The sequence below is a fragment of the Salmo salar genome, chromosome ssa20 (genome assembly GCF_905237065.1).
Source record: "Salmo salar chromosome ssa20, Ssal_v3.1, whole genome shotgun sequence".
Lineage (NCBI taxonomy): Eukaryota > Metazoa > Chordata > Actinopteri > Salmoniformes > Salmonidae > Salmo > Salmo salar.
This window is the reverse complement of record NC_059461.1, coordinates 49,104,828-49,127,606: the sequence shown is the minus strand read 5'-3', so window position 1 is coordinate 49,127,606 and position 22,779 is coordinate 49,104,828. Positions and strand designations below refer to the sequence as shown.

Sequence of the window (22,779 nt, the reverse complement as noted above, 5' to 3'; positions counted from 1 at the left end):
AAGTACTATGTCCCCCACTATGGTTTCTCTCTATTGTTGTATATTCATTCCCTTGTCCTTCTTTCTCATTGTTCCCTCTCCCCCCTTCTCTCTTTCTGTCCTCTCTCCCACTCCCTTTCTCCTGCGTCTTATCAGCCCCTCTCTAGCTTGTCTGCCAAACTATTTCCCCTCTGTTTCCTTGGTAACGGGGCCATACAGAGCATAGCACTGCAGTGTGTGTGTGTGTGTGCCCAGAATAATGCCACCAATGGCACCAGCTAGAGCTCAACCCAATGTGCGCTCGACAAACACACACCAGCTCGAGCTGCATCCAAGCGCAACGCAGCAGCGCCGGTATATCACCAGAAAAGAGGCAGAGAGAAAGAGCGGCGGAGAGAGGGATGGATAGAGAGAGTAGTAGTAGTAGATGAAGAGGAAGAGGGAGATGTGTTAGGGCGAGACGGATGTGCTTATCGAAAGCGTGAGATGAGAGGAGAGATAGATGGAGCGTGATGCGGCAGCCGTATCATAATGAGTGTCTGGTGCAGCGTGCCCTCAGATGCCCCTCCCAGAGAGCCAGCCGCGCCGCTGCACACAGGATCAGCCAGGGAGATGCTTGCAACTAGCGTTTTGCCTTGCGAACACACGGTGCAGTACCATGCTAGCTGCTAAGACAAAGAGAGATCTAAAACCAAATGATGAGAGCTTCATCTAGGCTTTAAGGTACTGAGAGGATCACACTGCTTTCACTTTCTGTCCTAACCCATTCAGTTTACAGAAGGCAGAAGGATAATGTAACCATTGCACTTGAATGCAAAATAGTTTTAAAGAGTATTTACTTTTCTCTGGGTGGCCTCCTAAGAGATTTTAGTGCTTGTTGTTTCTCCAGGGAGAGTAGGCTTTGGATGGGCCTGGTTCATGTGATCTCATCTTGTTTTGGAGCTTTGCACAGCAGGGGTTGATGACTCATACGGACTCTGAGGGCAGTCCGGGAATCTGGTTCGGTGTCCTATGCTAAACATTAACCCACCCACCTTTTTTTCAAGTGATTCTCACATACAGAGAGCACTGGCCAAATGCATTCCATCTTGGGTTTCACATTGTGTGTGTTTGAATGGTGTTTGAATGTGTGTGTGAATGCCGGTGCATTTTAGATTGTGTTTGTTTGCGTTCCGATCTCGAATTAAATTGAGAGTGTACATAGTGTAAATGACTGCTTTGCCATGTTAGTGGGGGAAGCGCGCTTACACACACACACACACACACCCTCAAGCCTGTGGTTAGTGTGACTCACGCAAGATGGGAGGGGGTCCATCACCAGGCATGACTCATCAAGGCTGATCAGTTGTTTTCTACTTGACATATTAACAAGTATACACTCAGCCGCAGTGGAGGGAAAGTGAGAGAGTTGATTTTTAGTATGGAAACGAAGATTAGAGAGGTGAGGAGAAAGATGGAAATATAATTTGATTTAATGGTTGAATATCCAATAGTTTCTATCACTAGAAATAAACCTGTAACAATGCACTCCTATTTTTTCCTATTTTCTTCCAATAATTCAGACAGGCATGGTGCATTACTTCATCAACATGTCAATGTCAGCTCAGCTGGTTATTCAGGCTCGAGACAGACGGCTTACAGTAGGTCCACAGTAGAGGTCGGCCGATTAATCGGATTAATCGGTATTTTTGGATGCCGATTTGGCCGATTTTTATTTTTATTTTTTACACCTTTATTTAACTAGGCAAGTCAGTTAAGAACACATTCTTATTTTCAATGACGGCCTAGGAACGGTGGGTTAACTGCCTTGTTCAGGGGCAGAACGACAGATTTTTACCTTGTCAGCTCGGGGATTCAATCTTGCAACCTTACGGTTAACTAGTCCAACGCTCTAACCACCTGCTTTACATTGCACTCCACGAGGAGCCTGCCTGTTATACGAATGCAGTAAGAAGCCAAGGTAAGTTGCTAGCATTAAACTTATCTTATAAAAAACAATAAATCATAATCACTAGCTACACATAACTACACATGGTTGATGATATTACTAGTTTATCTAGCCTGTTGCTCCAACGTGTACCTAACCATAAACATCAATGCCTTTCTTAAAATCAATATACAAGTGTATATATTTTTAAACCTGCATATTTAGTTTATATTGCCTGCTAACATGAATTTCTTTTAACTAGGGAAAGTGTGTCACTTCTCTTGCAACAGAGTCAGGGTATATGCAGCAGTTTGGGCCGCCTGGCTCGTTACGAACTGTGAAGACTATTTCTTCCTAACAAAGACAGCCGACTTCGCCAAACGGGGGATGATTTAACAAAAGCGCATTTGCGGAAAAAGCACTATCGTTGCACGACTGTACCTAACCATAAACATCAATGCCTTTCTTAAAATCAATACACAGAAGTATATATTTTTAAACCTGCATATTTAGCTAAAAGAAATCCAGGTTAGCAGGAAATATTAACAAGGTGAAATTGTGTCACTTCTCTTGCATTCATTGCACGCAGAGTCAGGGTATATGCAACAGTTTGGGCCGCCTGGCTCGTTCCGAACTAATTTGCCAGAATTTTACGTAATGATGACATAACATTGAAGGTTGTGCAATGTAACAGGAATATTTAGACTTAGGGATGCCACCCGTTAGATAAAATACGGAACGGTTCCGTATTTCACTGAAAGGAAAAATGTTTTGTTTTCGAGATAGTTTCCCGGATTCGACCATATTAATGACCTAAGGCTCGTATTTCTGTGTGTTTATTATAATTAAGTCTATGATTTGATAGAGCAGTCTGACTGAGTGGTGGTAGGCAGCAGCAGGCTCGTAAGCATTCATTCATACAGCACTTTCGTGCGTTTTGCCAGCAGCTCTTCGCTGTGCTTCAAGCATTGCGCTGTTTATGACTTCAAGCCTATCAACTCCCAAGATTAGGCTGGTGTAACTGATGTGAAATGGCTAGCTAGTTAGCGGGGTGTGTGCTAATAGCGTTTCAAACGTCACTTGCTCTGAGACTTGGAGTAGTTGTTCCCCTTGCTCTGCATGGGTAACGCTGCTTTTAGGGTGGCTGTTGTCGATGTGTTCCTGGTTCGAGCCCAGGTAGGAGCGAGGAGAGGGACGGAAGCTATACTGTTACACTGGCAATACTAAAGTGCCTATAAGAACATCCATTAGTCAAAGGTATGTGAAATACAAATGGTATAGAGAGAGATATTCCTATAATAACTACAACCTAAAACTTCTTACCTGGGAATATTGAAGACTCATGTTAAAAGGAACCACCAGCTTTCATATGTTCTCATGTTCTGAGCAAGGAACTTAAACGTTAGCTTTCTTACATGGCACATATTGCACTTTTACTTTCTTCTCTAACACTTTTGTTTTTGCATTATTTAAACCAAATTGAACATGTTTCATTATTTATTTGAGGCTAAATTGATTTTATTGATGTATTATATTAAGTTAAAATAAGTGTTCATTCAGTATTGTTGTAATTGTCATTATTACAAAAAACAAAACAAAAACGGCCGATTAATCGGCATCGGCTTTTTCGGCCCTCCAATAATCGGCATCAGCGTTGAAAAATCATAATCGGCCGACCTCTAGTCCACAGAGAGCCATAGAACCCGAAGAGGCTCCGTCTGTCCTTAGCTCAGCCTTACTGACTCATCAGGAAATACACAAGCCAGCTGAGCACACAGAGTTCACCTCAGTCTAACATTTATCACTGTCTGATCGACGCAGAATTTGCCAGCACAGCTCACCTCATTCCAGTCCAGTATAACTCACACATGCCCACTTCAGCTAAGCTCAGCCTGGCAAATCCCCAGCCCATCCCAGCCCAGAATACACCAACCTATCCCAGTGCTACCTAGTTAGCGTAGCACTACCCTGATGCTCTCTCCTGTCTGTCTGTGTGTCTGTCTCGTCAGCATCAGGCCCTGTATTTGTTCAGCCCTGCCCCCCTCCTGCTTCTGTCCTCCATGCTTCTTATCTGCTGGCAGTATGCTATGCCTGCGTGCTCAGCCCTTTTATTTTCCTTTCCAGGAACAGCCTGTTCTCTTTCTCTCTCTCTCTCTCTCTGGCCTTCATCTTGGCAGGCAGGCATGCGGGCTGAGACAGGAGGCAACGCTATTAGGGCATTAATGCTGGTGCCAGTGGTGCCCATTAGATTGGCAAGGAAGTGCAGAGAGATTGAAGAAGGCTGATATGATCGCGACACGTCGGGTCACGCTGTTCGACTGACTCGAGGCTGGGAGCAACAGGAGAGTCAAGTGACTGGGATGCCGTTGTTGGTGACGGCGTTTGTGACATTCGTATGCCGGTTTGACTGACTCTCACAGTTCTGGTTGACTACTGGTTTAGAACTGAACTAGCTCTGGTTTGGACTGTCTCATGTCTATGTGTGCGCTGGTGTACAATAACTTTTATCAGCTGTGTGTGTGCGTCCACGTGTATATCCTCCAGGCTAGGGCCGTGCTGTGGCACGGTACATGTTAATTGTGGTTAAGTAGGGTCATCAAGACTGCGACAGTTGCACATGCTCTCATGCCAAGAAAGACGACTTGTAAAAGATTAGACACTAATACATACAGTGGGGTCAGTGCAAGCATCAAACATCTATTGGCTGTATATCTACCTCTATAGTGCTTTTCCCTTTTTGTTCCGTTGACATTTTTGTAAGGTTAATGAGTGAGGTTAGAGGACGCGAGGTTAGAGGATGTGACTATTAGCGACTAAAACATTCTGGAAGCCCGCTGGCCGCGCTTCACAACATATAAATGTTTACCAGCGTTTCTCTGTGCCCTGACACTGATTGCTTAGCAACAGAGCAGAGTGAATGGAGACGTTGGGATTTTTCATCTCAATCCCAGATAAAGAGCTCTGCCACAGCGGAAGTCAGACGCAACGCAAATGCCTTAGTAAGGCCATTTCTTTCCCAGAATGCAACACCACCACCCATGGTGCTGAGGACGTCGCATTTCCCAGAAGCAGCATGGCCCACTAAGGGGGTCACCCTGACCCTGGCGTGAACACCGTTGACTAACTGTGAGCCTCGAACCCCCCCCCCCCCACACACCCATCTGTCAAAACACAATACATAAGATTTGAGCAACCTGCCCTATTCTGAGTGTTTTTACTGTACTGATTATACTGTATATGTTCACTTGCCAAATCCTTAATCAAGTCTTACTTACAGCCCATGTCCTGTGTGTTATACGCAACAATGTTATCAGTTGAGTTATGTAGCCACGTTCAACAGTCCCAGTACAGTAAATCACTGGATTACGGTCATGTGTCGGTCCTCTGACTCCTGGAGGGCCTTCAGATGAGCTTGTGTGTGTGTGTGTGTGTGTGTGTGTGTGTGTGTGTGTGTGTGTGTGTGTGTGTGTGTGTGTGCGTGTGCGTGCGTGCAGGACTTGTTGGAGGGTAGAGATCAGCGGGCTGGGGTCAGAGGTTAATGAACTCCCACAGCATGTGAGCGTCGCGCGGTAATGAGGCGAGACAATGGCGGCCGGCAGGCTGGCCAGAGAGTCACACAGACAGAAGGGAACACTTGTACTTTGGCCTGTATCACTCTTCCATAATGAGACTGAGCCAGATTTCATGGTTTGACTACAGATTGGCATATTTGCGTGTCATTTTGGTTTCCTGTGACTGTTCTCTATGTCGGATCTGATTATTGAGGTGTGTGTTTGACACAGCTGCTTTTCACCGGTCAGTATGCAAACGGCTGACCGACACTGTAATGGATTGTGTGGATTTGAAAGTGAAGGACTTTGTCGTCACTTTGTATTGAAGCTTCTGGGCTTGCCACTTCAAGGGGTGACACTGAATGACACTATGTTCTCTCCCTGCTCGCGCCTCATTGTTTGCTGATAACTGAGCCAATACTTGTGTAAGCGAGCCTAGCTGGAGTGAAAGAGGAACGCAGTCCACCGCTCTTCCCCAGTGTTTACTCCTCCCCCTAGTACTCGGTGATGGGCTGGGAGAGGGGAAGAGAGAGAAAGGAACTATGGAGGAACAGAGGAGAGGGAAGGTTAAGACCGAGAGGAAAGAAGAAGATATCATTATTAAGAGGAGAAGGGAAGACTAGGTGAGAGAGAAAACAAAGGAAGAGAGGAAGAGAGAAAGTTCAGAGTAAAACGAAGGGAGAAAAGGTTGTTGTTTTAGAGTCGGTGAGGGGATGAGGTGTCCTAGACTCTCCAGGGTCTGATGAGTTCTGACCTGTATCGTGATAAAGTATCAGTGCCCGGTCAGAACACCACGTCACCGGGACCCTGATGGCTCACATTCCTACACACACACACACACACACAACCTGACCCAAACAACCTCCCCAGCAGAGATACAAAGGCTAGGGGACCGTGATGTAAATAAATGTTTATGCACTTCTCTGTGCATATTCTGACTTTTAAGCGTGAGGATAGCGTGCTATTCACCTGCTATTCGTTTTGGGCGGAAATGGAATAAATGTAGGTGTGGCAGACGTATCTACAGATCCGCCGTATTCTGACCTTGGTGTGTTTCTGTAGAGCTGACTAAGACTTGACTTGGGGCCAGTTCTACGGACACAGATTAACACTAGTCCTGGACTAAAAAGCAAGTTCAAAAGAGAATCTTTTGAAAATGCTTTTTAGGCCAGGACTAGTGTTAATCTGTGTATGTAGAACCGGCGTCAGGTAGCCTAGTGGTTAGAGCATTGGGCCAGTAACCGGAAGGTTACTAGATCGAATCCCCAAGCTGACAAGGTAAAAATCTGTTGTTCTGCCCCTGAACTAGGCAGTTAACCCAGTGTTCCTAGGCTGTCATTGTAAATAAGAATTTGTTCTTAACTGACTTGCCTAATTAAATAAAGGTAAAATAATCTGTGTCTGGGAAACCACCCCTTGGTGTTGGATCAGAGCCTTTGTTACGCAGTATTATTATTAGGATTAGTATTGAACAAGGATTTGGACATGATGTGCTAATATGGCTAAGTTTACACAGGCAGCCCAATTCTGATCTTTTTTCCCGCTAATGAGTCTTTTCGCCAATCACATCAGATCTAATCAGAGATGATCTGATTAGTGAGAAAAAAATAATCAGAATTGGGCTGCCTGTGTAAATGCAGCCTGTGTGATACGTGGCGTTAGTGTCTGTGAGCTTTTCACAGAGTTGCGTGCAGCGGAGGAATGTGTACTCCCAAGCCCATTCAGACACACACATCCCTAGAGAAGCACATGGACATGATGTGCTTTAACACAGCCTTGCCTAGCAGGGGGAAATGCCAGCCAGAGGCCATTGTTACTCTACTAATACTCAAAGGACTGTTTCCAGTCCAGTACAGATGCGGTTGGAACATTAGCTGAGTAGCTACATGCTCACTGTCCTGTCCTCCACAGGACCAGCTAGTTAAGAGTTTTGGAGTACCGTCTTGTGAAGACGATAGCCCATTTCCTTCTCCGTGATAAAGTTCTTAGAACAGTCAGGGTTTATAGTAATGTGTGACCTGTAATGTAGAATTGTAGCCGGCCTACACAACAGTGTTTTAAGTCACAGAGAAATCACTGGAACGTTGACTGTCTCTACAGAACCACGGGACTGTGAGTGAGTACAGTAACCTATATGGTTCCCCATGGAGTGGAATTTCATCCCTACGAACACCAGTGAAGGGGTTAAGTAACCGTATACACAGCAGAGCCATACCACTGCCACTGCTCACCGCCTAAAGTCTCTTACCTGATTGGTGGGTAAAGGGTTCCGCCCACTGATATGGTACAGGTTCAGTGGAATGGAGGTGGCAACATGGCTGCCATACCCGGCCATCGTGGCTTAAAGGTACAGCATTTCGTTTCACAGCGCAGACTGGGTGTGCGTGCTTCACACCCAGTCTGGTGTCTTAAAGGGGAACTGCACCTTCTGATTTGGCCTAGTTTTTTAGCTTGCTCCTCAAGAAATGCTTGTGGCCATGACAGAAGCCAAACGTGAGTTTGCTTGGGGGTGTGGTTTGATGTGGGTGTTTCTTTCTTCCTTGCCACCACCAACATACACCATAAAGTACCACAGTATGAGTCATAATACCCATTAAACCTAGAGATCAAACAGGGAAATGGTTCCAATAGTTTTTCCACCATTCATTTTTTGCAATAGGAGATTTTAGAAACAATTAAAATAAAAGGCAATGTTTTGTGTAGGCTTACCCTGGCGTGACGTTCTGATAACCATGTAAATCTCTCGGACAAGGGGACTTTTATCAATATATTCAGCTCTATTTACTCTCAGATTCGAAAATGCTAATTAGCATCAAAGTAGACATCATGCAAAACTACAAATCTATGGGACTTCCAATCATGGCTGGTTGAGATGCAGCCTGGATGGTGATAATGATTATCAAAATATACATAACCAGCAGTCTGTCTGGCTACCAGTATACTCACCGCCACTGGGGACCAACGAAATCCAACCACCTATTCTGCATGATATAGGGTCCTTCGGCAGGGCATACAAACCATAGTGGCTGGCAGGGGGGGGGAGCCCCATTCAATAAAGAAAAGCGAAGTAGGTGGAGGTCCCAAACACCATTTTAGACGAGACTGACCTTATGACCAAAATGATCATATTTACAATTTGTAGTCAATTTTGACACTAGAATAAATGTTTCTGACTCACATCGATGCAGTTTAAGGGGATTCGTTTTTTTGTTTTGTTTTTGTGGTAGTCACTCTTTTTAAGGGCAGTCTTGAGAGGTGTGTGTTCTTACTGTAACCGACTGTTAAACATTCCTGCCTTCTCTCCTCAGGCTATGGTGGCCTGTTACCCAGGTAACGGCACGGGGTACATCCGTCACGTGGACAACCCTAACGGTGACGGCCGCTGCATCACCTGCATTTACTATCTCAACAAGAACTGGGATGTCAAGGTATAATGGAAAATTGAGTCTCGTACATCCAGAAATAAGTCTCTCACTGTTGCTGATTGTTATAGACCCCCTCAGCCCCCAGCTGTGCCCTGGACACCATATGTGAATTGATTGCCCCCCATTTATCTTCAAACTTTGTACTGTTAGGTGACCTAAACTGGCATATGCTTAACACCCCGGCCGTCCTGCAATCGAAGCAAGAAGCACTCAATCTTACACAAATTATCTAGGAACCTACCAGGTACAACCCTAAATCCATAAACTCGGGCACCCTCATAGATGTCATCCTGACCAACCTGCCCTCTAAATACACATCTGCTGTCTTCAACCAGGATCTCAGCAATCACTGCCTCATTGCCTGCATCCGTTATGGGCTCGCGGTCAAACGACCACCCCTCATCAATGTCAAACGCTCCCTCAAATAGTTCAGCGAGCAGGCCTTTCTAATTGACCTGACCCGGGTATCCTGAAAGGATAAAGACCTCATCCCATCAGTAGAGGATGCCTGGTTATTCTTTAAAAAGTGCTTTCCTCACCATCTTAAATAAGCATGCCTCATTCAAAAAAATGTACAACTAAGAACAGATATAGCCCTTGGTTCACTCCAGACTTGACTGCCCTTGACCAGCACAAAAACATCCTGTGGCGTACTGCATTAGCATCAAATAGCCCCCGCAATATGCAACTTTTAAGGGAAGTTAGGATCCAATATACACAGTCAGTTAGGAAAGCAAAGGCTAGCTTTTTCAAACAGAAATTTGCATCCTGTAGCACAAATTCCCAAAAGTTTTGGGACACTGTAAAGTCCATGGAGAATAAGAGCACCTCCTCCCAGCTGCCCACTGCACTGAGGATAGGATACACTGTCACCACCGATAAATCTACGATAATCGCTAATTGAAATAAGCATTTTTCTACGGCTGGCCATGCTTTCCACCTGGTTACCCCTACCCCGGCCAACAGCTCTGCACCCTCCACAGCAACTTGCCCAAGCCCCCCCCCCCCCCCTTCACCCAAATCCAGATAGCTGATGTTCTGAAAGAGCTGCAAAATCTGGACCCCTACAAATCAGCTGGGCTAGACAATTTGGACCCTCTCTTTCTAAAATTATGAGATCCCTAAAGATTGGAAAGCTGCCGCGGTCATCCACGTATTCAAAGCGGGAGACACTCTAGACCCAATATCTACCCTGCCCTGCCTTTCTAAAGTCTTCGAAAGCCAAGTTAACAAACAGATCCCCGACCATTTCGAATCTCACCATACCTTCTCCGCTATGCAATCTGGTTTCCGAACTGGTCATGGGTGCACCTCAGCCACGCTCAAGGTGCTAAACGATATCATAACCGCCATCGATAAAAGACAGTACTGTGCAGCCGTCTTCATCGACCTGGCCGAGGCTTTTGACTCTGTCAATCACCGCATTCTTATTGCCAGACTCAACAGCCTTGGTTTCTCAAATGACTGCCTCGCCTGGTTCAACAACTACTGTCAAATCGGAGGGCCTGTTGTCCGGACCTCTGGCAGTCTCAATGGGGGTGCCACAGGGTTCAATTCTCGGCCTGACTCTTTTCTCTGTATATATCAATGATGTCGCTCTTGCTGCTGGTGATTCTCTGATCCACCTCTACGCAGATGACACCGTTCTGTATACTTCTGGCCCTTCTTTGGACACTGTGTTAACAAACCTCCAGACGAGCTTCAATGCCATACAACACTCCTTCCGTGGCCTCCAACTGCTCTTAAATGCAAGTTAAACTAAATGCATGCTCTTCAACCGATTTGCTGCTTGCACTCGCCCACCTGACTAGCATCACTACTCTGGACAGTTCTAACTTAGAATATGTGGACAACTACAAATACCTAGGTGTCTGGTTATACTGTAAACCCTCCTTCCAGACTCACATTAAGAATCTCTAATCCAAAATTAAATCTAGAATCGGCTTCCTATTTCGCAATAAAGCCTCCTTCACTTATGCTGCTAAACATACCCTCGTAAAACTGACTATCCTACCAATCCTTGACTTCAGCGATGTCATTTACAAAATAGCCTCCAACACTCTACTCAGCAAATTAGATAGTTATGTAGTCTATTACAGTGCCATCCGTTTTGTCACCAAAGCCTCATATACTACTCACCACTGTGACCTGTATGCTCTCGTTGGCTGGCACTCTTCATATTCGTCGCCAAACCCACTGGCTCCAGGTCATCTATAAGTCTTTCCTAGGTAAAGCCCCGCCTTATCTCAGCTTACTGGTCACCATAGCAACACCCACCCGTAGTACGCACTCCAGCAGGTATATTTCACTGGTCATCCCCAAAGCCAACTCCTCCTTTGGCCGCCTCTCCTTCCAGTATTCTGTTGCAAATGACTGGAACGAATTGCGAGAATCACTGAAGCTGGAGACTTATATCTCCCTCACTAACTTTAAGCATCAGCTGTCAGAGCAGCTTACCGATCATTGCACCTGTACACAGCTCATCTGTAAGGCCACCCAACTACCTCATCCACATATTGTTATTTATTTTTTCTCTTTTGCACCGCAGTATCTCTACTTGCACATCATCATCTGCACATCTATCACTTCAGTGTTAATGCTAAATTGTAATTATTTTGCCTCTATGGCCTTTTTATTGCCTTACCTCCCTAATCTTACTACATTTGCACACACTGTATATAGATTTTTTTCTATTGTGTTATTGACTGTACGTTTGTTTATCCCATGTGTAACTCTGTGTTGTTTTTGTCGCACTGCTTTGCTTTATCTTGGCCAGGTCACAGTTGTAAGTGAGAACTTGTTCTCAACTGGCCTACCTGGTTAAATAGAGGTGAAAAAAAATTACATCTGATATACTGTACTTTACAGTCCCACCAGATTGTCCTGCCTCTCTAACCTCAAGGCTATGGATAAGACACTCTGCATCTAACAGGAAACCTATGTGTGTGTGGGGGGTCAGGTTCAAGGAGGTCTGCTGCAGATCTATCCAGAGGGGAAGAGTGTGGTGGCCAACATAGAACCGCTGTTTGACCGTCTGCTTATCTTCTGGTCCGACCGCAGGAACCCACACGAGGTTAAGCCAGCCTACGCTACACGGTGAGTAACCACTGTGACCACACATGCAGCCACGCACACAAGAAAGGCTATATACGGACACGCTTGGTGCCCAAATTGATGACGTATGTCACGCAGCTGAGAGTCGAGTGGAGACGAACGGATTTGTTTCAGTCAGTCGTCCTGATGAGCCCTTCCCAGCCAGCTAATTTATGCTTGTGGCTAGAAAGTTCAGTGAGAATTCGAAACCTGTCTGCCGAAGTTCTGACTTGGGAGAGTGTTCAGAATCCTTTTTTTGTAGACGTTAATGCCGTAGTTGTACATTTTCGGTGAAAACCATGCTTTACCTGTCATCCTGGCCTGATATTGGCTACGCTATTTAGCTACTTCCCTCTCCTCACTGCCAGACAGCAGTGCTCGTCGAGCGGGAGCAAAGGACATTGTGCGCCTTTGTGTTGTTGTGTTGCCAGCATGCGACACACACTCTCCCCGTTGAGCAGTAGCGTTAGACTGTATCATGGTGACATCCAGATGATTACTACCAATGCAGTATTACAAGTTCTTCTTGTGTAGGCTGCTATTCTACTCTAAGTAAAATCAAGTTGGATGGAACAAATTGGCTACATGAACTCCCTCCAGCGACCATGTGGTACAGCTGCCGAGTGGGAAGCAACTACATAGCACCTCGATACAACACCGTTGCAATGGTCATTTGCACCTGCCTGTCGTCACATTAGCTAATTGGCTTGTCACGGTGACATTCAGATGGTGACCAACACGACAAGTTATATCTCCCTCGCCAATCGAAATAAATATCTCTTTCATTTACAAGTTTGAACTAGCACCATACTGCTGCTGTTGTTGCCAGCATAAATTAGCTAGTTCAGTTCCGAAGGGCATATCAGGATGACTGACTGAACCTATCCACTCGACTCTCAGCTACGTGACATTCGTCATCAGTCTGGGCACAAGGCGTTCCGTATGGCCTCTCCCAACACACACACACACACACACACACACACACACACACACACTGACATAGACTCACACCGGGTCAGATAGGTGATACAGTATGTACGCTTACATAGTCACTGCATGCTCACTGAGACGCACTGTATTCAATCACACACACACAAACACACACACATACACATGTCCCATTGGTACTGTATATAGGGCTACATAGTGGCGAGTTGGTAATCTGCCATCAGTCCTATTTGCCAACATACAATCATTGGATAACAAAATAGACGAGCTACGATCATGGGTATCCTTCCAACGGGACATTAAAAACTGTAATATCTTATGTTTCACCGAGTCGTCTTGGCTGATTGATGTCATGGATAAAATACAGCTGGCAGGGTTTACGCTGAATCGGCAAGATAGAACAGCTGCCTCCGGTGAGACGAGGGGTGGCGGTCTATGTATATTTGTAACAGCTGGTGCACAAAATTTAATATTAAGGAAGTCTCGAGGTTTTGGCCACCTGAGGTAGAGAATCTCATGATAAGCTGTAGACCACATAGCTGTCTATTTACCACCACAAACCGATGCTGGCAGTAAGTCCACACTCAATGAGCTGTATAAGGCCATAAGCAAACAGGAAACGCTCATCCAGAGGCGGCGCTTCTAGTGGCCGGGGACTTAAAGAGGTCAAAGATGTGGTCAGATGACGCAGATGCTAAGCTACAGGACTGTTTTGCTAGCACAGACAAATATGTTACGGGATTCTTCCGATGGCATTGAGAAGTACACCACATCAGTCACTGGCTTCATCCATAAGTGCATTGATGACGTTGTCCCCACAGTGACCGTAGGTACATACCCCAACCGGAAGTCGTGGATTACAGGCAACACGCTCGTTGGATGTGATGGGGCTTACAAACTATTACAGCCCACAAAGGGAAGCACAGCCCAAGCTGCCCAGTGACACGAGCCTACCAGACGAGCTAAATGAATTCTATGCTTGCTTCGAGGCAAGCAACACTGAAGCATGCATGAGAGCATTAGCTGTTCCGGATGACTGTGTGATCACGCTCTCCGTGGCCGATGTGAGTAAGGCCAACATTCAGATGAATTACCAGGACATGTACTCCGAGCATGTGCTGACCAACTGGCAAGTGTCTTCACTGACATTTTCAACCTGTCCCTGACTGAGTCTGTAATACCAACATGTTTCAAACAGACCACCATAGTCCCTGTGCCCAAGAACACTAAGGTAACCTGCCTAAATGACTACTTACCCGTAGCACTCACGTCTGTAGCCATGAAGTGCATTGAAAGGCTGGTGATGGCTCACATCAACACCATTATCCCAGAAACCCTAGACCCACTCCAATTTGCATACCGCCCCAACAGATCCACAGATGATGCAATCTCTATTGCACTCCACACTGCCCTTTCCCACCTGGACAAAAGGAACACCTATGTGAGAATGCTATTCATTGACTACAGCTCAGCGTTCAACACCATAGTGCCCTCAAAGCTCATCACTAAGCTAAGGGCCCTGGGACTAAACACCTCCCTCTGCAACTGGATCCTGGACTTCATGACGGGCCACCCCCAGGTGGTAAGGGTAGGTAACAACACATCTACCATGCTGATCCTCAACACGGGGGCCCCTCAGGGGTGCGTGCTCAGTCCCCTCTTGTACTCCCTGTTCACCCATGACTGCATGACCAGGCACAACTCCAACATCATCATTAAGTTTGCCAGCGACACAACAGTGGTAGGCCTGATCACCGACAAAGATGAGACAGGTCAGAGACCTGGCCACGTGGAACCATAATAACTACCTCTCCCTCAATGTGATCAAGACAAAGGAGATGACTGTGGACTACAGGAAAAGGAGGACCGAGCACGCCCCCATTCTCATTGACAGGGCTGTAGTGGAGCAGGTTGAGAGCTTCAAGTTCCTTGGTGTCCACATCACCAACAAACTATCATATCACCCCTAACGAAAAAATTACATTAAAAAACAATCATGGTCCAAACACACCAAGACAGTCGTGAAGAGGGCATGACAAAGCCTATTCCCCTTCAGGAGACTGAAAAGATTTGGCATGGGTCCTCAGAGCCTCAAAAAGTTATACAGCTGCACCATCAAGAGCATCCTGACTGGTTGCATCACTGCCTGGTATGTCAACTGCTTGGCCTCCGACCATCTGGCACTACAGAGGGTAGTGCGTACGGCCCAGTACATCACCGGGAAGCCAAGCTTCCTGCCATCCAGGATCTCCCTTCAGATGAAGGCCCTAAAAATTGTCAAATACTCCAGCCACCCTAGTCATAGACTGTTTCTCTCTGCTACCGCATGGCAAGCGGTACAGGAGTCTAGGTACAAAAGGCTTCTTAACAGCTTCCACCCCCAAGGCATAAGACTCCTGAACAGCTAATCAAATGGCTACCCAGACTATTTGCATCCCCCCCCCCCCCTCTTTTACGCTGCTGCTGCTACTCTGGTTATTATCTATGCATAGTCGCTTTAACTCTACCTACATGTACATATTACCTCAACTAACCGGTGCCCCCGCACATTGACTCTGTACCGGTACTCCCTCTTTATAGCCTCGCTACTGTTATTTTACTGCTGCTCTTTAACTATTAGTTTTTTACATTTTTTACTTATCTATTTTTTTACTGAACACTTATTTGTTTTAACTGCATTGTTGGTTAAGGGCTTGTTAGTGAGCATTTCACTGTAATGCCTACACCTGTTGTATTCGGCGCATGTGACAAATACATTTCATTTGGAATTGTGCCACATGGTTTGAACATAACCACATCCACTCACCACCCCCACACTTCTTCTCTCTGCTGAGCCCTTACAACCTCTAACCCACTTTACTTCCTTCACACACAGTACAGTATATGTTCACTAAAGGCTCCTAATGTTGTTGGGGAAACGTTTACCTGCTCTATTAAAGGGATACTTTGGATTTGTCAGATGAACTCATGGATACCATTTTTATGTCTCGGTATCCAGCATGAAGGAAGTTGGAGGTAGTTTTGCGACTCAACGCTACTTAGCGTTAGCGTAATGACTGGCAGTCTATGGTATCTACTAGCGTGCGCTAACGCTAGTTAGCAACTTCCTTCAAACTGCACGCAGAGACATACAAATGGTTTCTGCGAGTTCATCTGCCTCTGGAGAAGTAGATAAAGGGCTTCATTGCCAAAATCCCAAAGTATCACTTTAACAGTTTATATATCCACTCTCACTGTTAAGAGAAGTATGAACTCAGACAAAGCTTATTCCTGCGTGATGTTGTGATCTTGCACAAGATTGTTTTCATCTACGTGCTGAATCCTGGAACGCATTAGTCAGAAGAACACCACAAAAATGTGACACGTCATTGGCTTGATTCTAGTTCATTAGTTAGTCCTCTCCTACTCTCCTCTCTGTCTGACAGCTGAGGGGTGAGGTGGGGCTCAGGACAGGAAGAACGTATTTCCTGACTGGGATTGGGTTCAGGGGTGGAGGGAGGGAGGGAGGTAGGGGGGCAGTCGTCGGTTCAATTGCAGCTCTCGGGCTTGAGGGAGAGAGACAGGAATAAACAACACAACCCCACTGAGAAGCCTCACAGGAGAGGCAAGAACCCTCACTTAACCCTCCACTGTCCAAAACCAGCTCTGACTTAACCCTCCACTGCCAATACAGTATACTGTGCATTTGGAAAGTATTCAGACCCTTTGACTTTTTCCACATTCTGTTGCATTACAGCCTTATTCTAAAATAGATTAAATACTTTTTTTCCCTCATCAATCTACACACAATACCCCATAATGACGAAGCAAAAACAGTTTTTTTAGAAATGTTTGCTAATTTATTAAACTGAAATCACATTTGCATAAGTATTCAGACCCTTTACTCAGTACTTTGTTGAAGCCCATTTTGCAGCGATTACAGCCTCAAGTCTTCTTTGGTATGACGCTACAAGCTCGGCACGCCAGTATTTGAGGAGTTTCTCCCATTCTTCTCTGCAGATCCTCTCAAGCTGTGTCAGGTTGGATGGGGAGCGTCACAGCACAGCTATTTTCAGGTCTCGCCAGAGATGTTCGATCGGGTTGAAGTCTGGGCTCTGGCTGGGCCACTCAAGGACATTCAGAGACTTGTCCTGAAAGCCACTCCTGCGTTGTCTTGGCTGTGTGCTTAGAATCGTTGTCCTGTTGGAAGGTGAACTTCACCCCCAGCCTGAGATCCTGAGTGTTCTGGAGCAGGTTTCCATCAAGGATCTCTTTGTACTTTGCTCAATTCATCTTTCCCTTGATCCTGAATAGTCTCCCAGTCCCTGATGCTGAAAAACATCCCCACAGCATGATGCTGCCACCACCATGCTTCATCATAGAGATGGTGCCAGGCTTCCTCCCGATGTGACTCTTGGCATTCAGGCCAAAGAGTTCAATGTTGGTTTTATCAGACCAGAGAATCTTGTTTCTCATGGTGTGAGAGTCCTTTAGGTGCCTTTTTGCAAACTCCAAGCAGACTGTCGTGCCTTTTACTGAGGAGTGGCTTCCGTCTGGACACTCTACCATAAAGGCCTGGCAGGTGGAGTGCTGCGGAGATGGTTATCCTTCTGGAAGGTTCTCCTATCTCCACAGAGAAACTCTGGAGCTCTGTCAGCATAACCATCGGGTTCTTGGTCACCTCCCTGACCAAGGCCCTTTTCCCCCGATTGCTCAGTTTGGTCGGGCGGCCAGCTCTAGGAAGAGTCTTGGTGGTTCCAAACTTCTTCCATTTAAGAATGATGGAGGCCACTGTGTTCTTGGGGACCATCAATGCAGCAGAAATGTTTTGGTCCCTTCCCCAGATCTATGCCTCGACACAATCCTGTCTCGGAGCTCTGCGGACAATTCCTTCAACCTCATGACTTGGTTTTTGATCTGACGTGCACTGTCAACTGTGGGACCTTATATAAACAGGTGTGTGCCTTTCCAAATCATGTCCAATCAATTGAATTTACCACAGGTGGACTCCAATCAAGTTGTAGAAACATCTCAAGGATGATCAATGGAAACAGGAAGCACCTGGACTCAATTTCGAGTCTTATAGCATAGGGTCTGATAACTTATGTAACTTTTTTTATACATTTGCAAAAAACTGTTTTCGCTTCGTCTTTATGGGGTATTGTGTGTAGATTGATGAGGGAATTTTTTTAATTTAATCCATAAGAGAAAAGGCTATAACGTAACAAAATGTGGAAAAAGTCAAGGTGTTTGAATACTTTCCGAATGCGCTGTATAGCACAACCCTCTCCTACTCTGTACTGTACTATACTGTACTGAATTGGTCTGTACTTCCTCCTGAGCTGAGAATCTCTGTTGTCAGTCTGATCAGATCTGTGTGTTACAGCTATGCCATCACTGTCTGGTACTTTGATGCCAAGGAGCGGGCCGAGGCCAAAGAGAAGTACAGATTGGGTGAGTTACAGTTCTGAATGTCTGACTTACATGCCTGAAACGGTTTATGCACTTTGTACAGTCCATTTTTCAAAAAGTATTCAGACTCGTCTCCTCTGCCATTTCTTGTGTCCATAGCAACCGGGCAGAAAGGTGTTCAAGTGCCCGTCACTCAAAACAACAAAACCTAAATCTCGTCCAATCCCCCCCTCCCCCTGAGTGCTTTCTGGATGTGCATGTGCCTACCTGTGCTGCTATTGGACATTTTATTCTGAGGGGGGGCGCTGTAAACCCAGCAGGCCCTGCCCACTCTGTCAGTCATCTGAAACAGCTCTTGATTGGCTGTGAGGAAATACGGCAGCATCTGATTGGGCGGTTGAAGGAAAGGGGGCGGAGATGGAACACGGGGAATCAGTTGGTGAGAAGAGCGAGGCAGGGTCAGACAAACTCAGGTGGCATAAGGGCCGAACAGGATAAAGATGACTCCTCTTCATCAGAGAAGTCAAAAAATCATTTGAGACAAGAAACCGATTGGACAGGTTCTTGTTTTTCAGTTTTTGCCCTTTCAATAATCATCGCTGTTATATTATAATCAGAAAGCAATCTTCTCTGCTCAGCTCAGTCAAAAGATAAGGGTATTTTGTCCAATCAGAAAGCAGGCCTAAGGAGACAGGAGCACCCTCTGTAGGGTCGGAGGAAAACGATTGCATCCGGTTTTCAGGGGAAATGGAAAGAGAGCCTGTGACGCGACTTCCACTTTTGGACGTTAACAATCTTAACTCCTCCTCCAAATTTACTACATTGGTTCAACAGTGCAGAAGATATCCTCCCCCAACATTTGTTTTGTTCTCTCATCAGGACAGTTAGGGAAATGTGTTTGGAGGTCCTGACCATCACACACATCGTGACACATCCAGCATGTTGCCTCAGCTACATCCAGCCATCAATCAACAACGCTCCGTTAAAGAGGAAGTGACCTCACAGGAAATGGTCCTTTACATATCATACAGTAGGGTGGCATTCAGCTCTCCCAGCAGTCATGTTGTTGGAGAAACTTGTAGGGTAGCCACCTGCCACCAGTGTACAGAGAAGACTGAAGACTCTCTTTAACGCAGAGAAGCATGAAGATTCTCTTTTAACTCGACTTTTAACTCAACTAGTCAACAGATAAAGTGCTTTCACAGCCTCATCAATAATGTTTGTTTGTTCATGCGACAGTCGGTGAGAAACATACTGAAGAATCTACGGAGTGTGTAATGTCGGAAAGCAATGTAACAATTCCAAGAGCGTGTTTTTGTTTGTGAAATGTTTTGAAGACAGCACCTACACAAAGCTCACACAGACGCTTCCATAAAAACACTGGAACCTGTGAAAGCCGTCGGTAGGAATGTCGAAACAGGGTTTGCTGAATGTTATAGGGTGTATTCTGTTGACGTGTATAGGACTGTGTGTATCTGTGTACGTGCGTGAGGGAGTGTAAGAAAATGTACTGTACAAGCAAACCTGTTACTAGTACTTTAGTGGTCCCAAATGCACCTGTAAGCCCTACCGGTACTTGTACCAAGACTAGAGGCTGCATCAGCACTATCAACACCTACAGTGCATTCTGGTCTACTCAATCATACAATAGATTAGACACGGTTTACCACAACATCTGAATCTAACCTAACCCAAAACCTCAGTCAACCTTGTTCCACAGAAGCAAATGTTAATGCGCAGAAGGGTCTGTGTGAAACTACTGCAGGGTGTGTGTGTGTTGGTTTAACTGTACTTGTGGGGACCAGAAGTCTCCACAAGAATAGTAAACAAACAGAAATTTGACCAATTGGGGACATTTTGTTAGTCCCCATGAGTATAGTTCTATGGGGTTTAGGGTTAAGGTTAAAATGAGGGTTAGGATTATGGTTAGGGGTTAAGGTTGGGTTTTGGGGTTAGGTTTGGGAAAATAGGATTTTGAAAGGGAATCGTGTGTGTGTGTGTGTGTGTGTGTGTGTGTGTGTGTGTGTGTGTGTGTGTGTGTGTGTGTGTGTGTGTGTGTGTGTGTGTGTGTGTGTGTTACAGACTGGGTAAGAGAAGTAAAAAATATCACTTTTCAGAAATGCTATCTGTAAATGATAACAATGGCAATTTTGAAAATGCTTTTATGCTGTGGATAATAAGGTTATTGAGATGCAATAGTAACTAAAACAATGAGAACAAAAAAAGTTGCCTCATTTTTTTCAGAATTTTGCAGTATTTAATTAAAATGTGTTTTTGTATAAGAAGACTTGTTTTTTTGCCTTCTTGAATATGGAGTACTGCTTTCTGATTCTGGACAGAGTCACTGATATCACACAGAGCATGGACCTTCACTGTGGACGTTCAGGGGAATTATGGATGCTATTTATATACACACACACACACACACACACACACACACACACACACACACACACACACACACACACACACTGAGACCATACAGTAAGAAATCCACTCTCTCTAACTACAATCATGCAGCCATTTCCTCTCCCAGACCTGTCTCAGCAGGAGTGAGGGAAGAATAGGGAGGTATAACGATGGCACGAATGGCAAGAAACAGAGAGAGGAATATAAAACTGTGGTAAGGTTGGCAGATTGCATGTCACTAAAGAGTTGAGATTACAATGTGGTCACACATTGTAATCACACATTGTTTTGAAGAACGGAATGAACTCTAGGGTTCCATTCCAAATGACACCCTATTCCCTATACAGTGCACTATTTTTGACCAGTAGTGCACAAAGGGAATAGTGTGCCATTTGGGACGTAGTCTATGAGATCCCCTTAATCTGCCCCTCCCCATATACTAACCCCATTCCTGCTCGTCTCTAGTACCTCTTTTCATAACCCCGATGCTCATAGCCTCAGCCCCCTTTACGTAACCATATCACGTATCTACCAACACGGCTGCTACAGTATGTGCCAACATAAATCCATTCACACACACACACAAAGATGCACACACGGAGAGAGACACACACACACCCACACATAATTTGAAAGATTAACACAGCCACACAAATGCACACAAATGGTCCTAGTGCCTCTCACTTCTCGTCTGGAAAGAAACTTCATTCACATCCACTTATTTTTCTGCTCACGCCTGGAGCCAGTCCAGAAGTATATAGTCACCACACAAGCACTTCTTCTGATAACCACAACTGCACAGTGTTCAGGGCCCCATCTCCCAAAGCGTCTCAGAGTAGGAGTGCTGATCTAGGATCAGTTTAGCCTTTAAGATCAGTTTATAATCTCATTAATATGATCCTAGATCAGCACTCCTACTCTGAGGTGCTTTGTGGATATGGTCCCAGACATCCAGACCAGTAGGCTGCCTTGTTGAATGGACTGTTCCTGTTGGAATAATACCGTGGTGTATTGCCCTTCAATTATCACAGTATAAAAGCATTTACATTTTAAAAGTGTGATCAGAATAAATTAAAACCCTGGCATCTTCTCATTTACAGAATTTAGCAGTTGCTCTAATCCAGAGCGATTTACAGTAGTAAGGACATTTTTTAATACTAGTCCTCCATGGGAATCGAAAGCCACAACCCTGGCATTGCAAGTGCCATGCTCTACCAAGTGAGCCACACAGGACACCTATTTAGTCTAACCCAGGATATTGACTGCTGAGAGGTCTAGGTATGTTCTGTACTGGAGCACACTTCTGCCATTGACTTCAACTAAAGAGGTTCTCCCACCTAAAGCTTTCACCTACTTCATATGTTCATTCCATTACTTTTGGTTTCTAATCAGATTTCCTCCAGTCCCTAGCCCTGCACATTATTCAGGTAAACACTAAAACTGATCTTAAAACTGGTGTGTGTGTGTGTGTGTGTGTGTCCAGCATGGTCAGTAGTAGGGTGGCGTGACTGAGACCAGAGTGTCAGCTGCTCATCACATCAAAGGGTTGTTGGCCTTCCTGAAAGCCCCTTGTTAACAAACACACACACACACACACCCTTGTTCCTGAGAACCCCCATCTGCCTCCCCGTGCTCCTCACGCTAAACAATTGTCAGGTAGGGCGGGCATGGTCGGTCGGTGTCCCCAAGGACTGCAGGGAGACAAAGGGCCCACCGCACAGAGAGACCGACAGGAAGAGGTCCCCCACTTCTCCTACAGTGACCAGTCACACATGCATGCACACACACATCCAAAAGCAGCTGTAAGCTACACAGTCATTGACACATACAGTGCCTTCAGAAAGTATTCACACCCCTTTACTTTTTCAAAAACAATGTTGTGTTACAAAGAGAGAGAAACATTTATTTAATCCTCTTTTTTTTCAACAATCTACCCAAAATACTATGTAATGTCAAAGTGGAAGAAAAATTCTAGCAATTGTAAAAAAAAATGTTTTTAATAAAACAAATATATCTTGATTAGATAAGTATTCGACCCCAAATTACCTTTGGCAGC

At 45.3% G+C, this 22,779-nt stretch overlaps 1 protein-coding gene across 2 annotated transcripts in view; it reads left to right on the top strand.

Moving 5' to 3' along the window:
• The window catches only part of LOC123729256 (uncharacterized), a 29,088-nt gene extending 8,489 nt beyond the window's left edge, over positions 1-20,599 (top strand). For both annotated transcript variants that reach the window (XM_045703550.1, XM_045703549.1), the window contains exons 3-6: positions 8,766-8,885; positions 11,842-11,978; positions 18,289-18,356; positions 18,474-20,599. In XM_045703550.1, the coding sequence (XP_045559506.1) occupies positions 8,766-8,885; positions 11,842-11,978; positions 18,289-18,356; positions 18,474-18,526 (378 nt within the window). In that variant the 3' untranslated portion in view covers positions 18,527-20,599. The remainder of the gene's footprint in view (positions 1-8,765; positions 8,886-11,841; positions 11,979-18,288; positions 18,357-18,473) is intronic.
• The last annotated feature ends 2,180 nt before the right edge of the window (positions 20,600-22,779 follow it).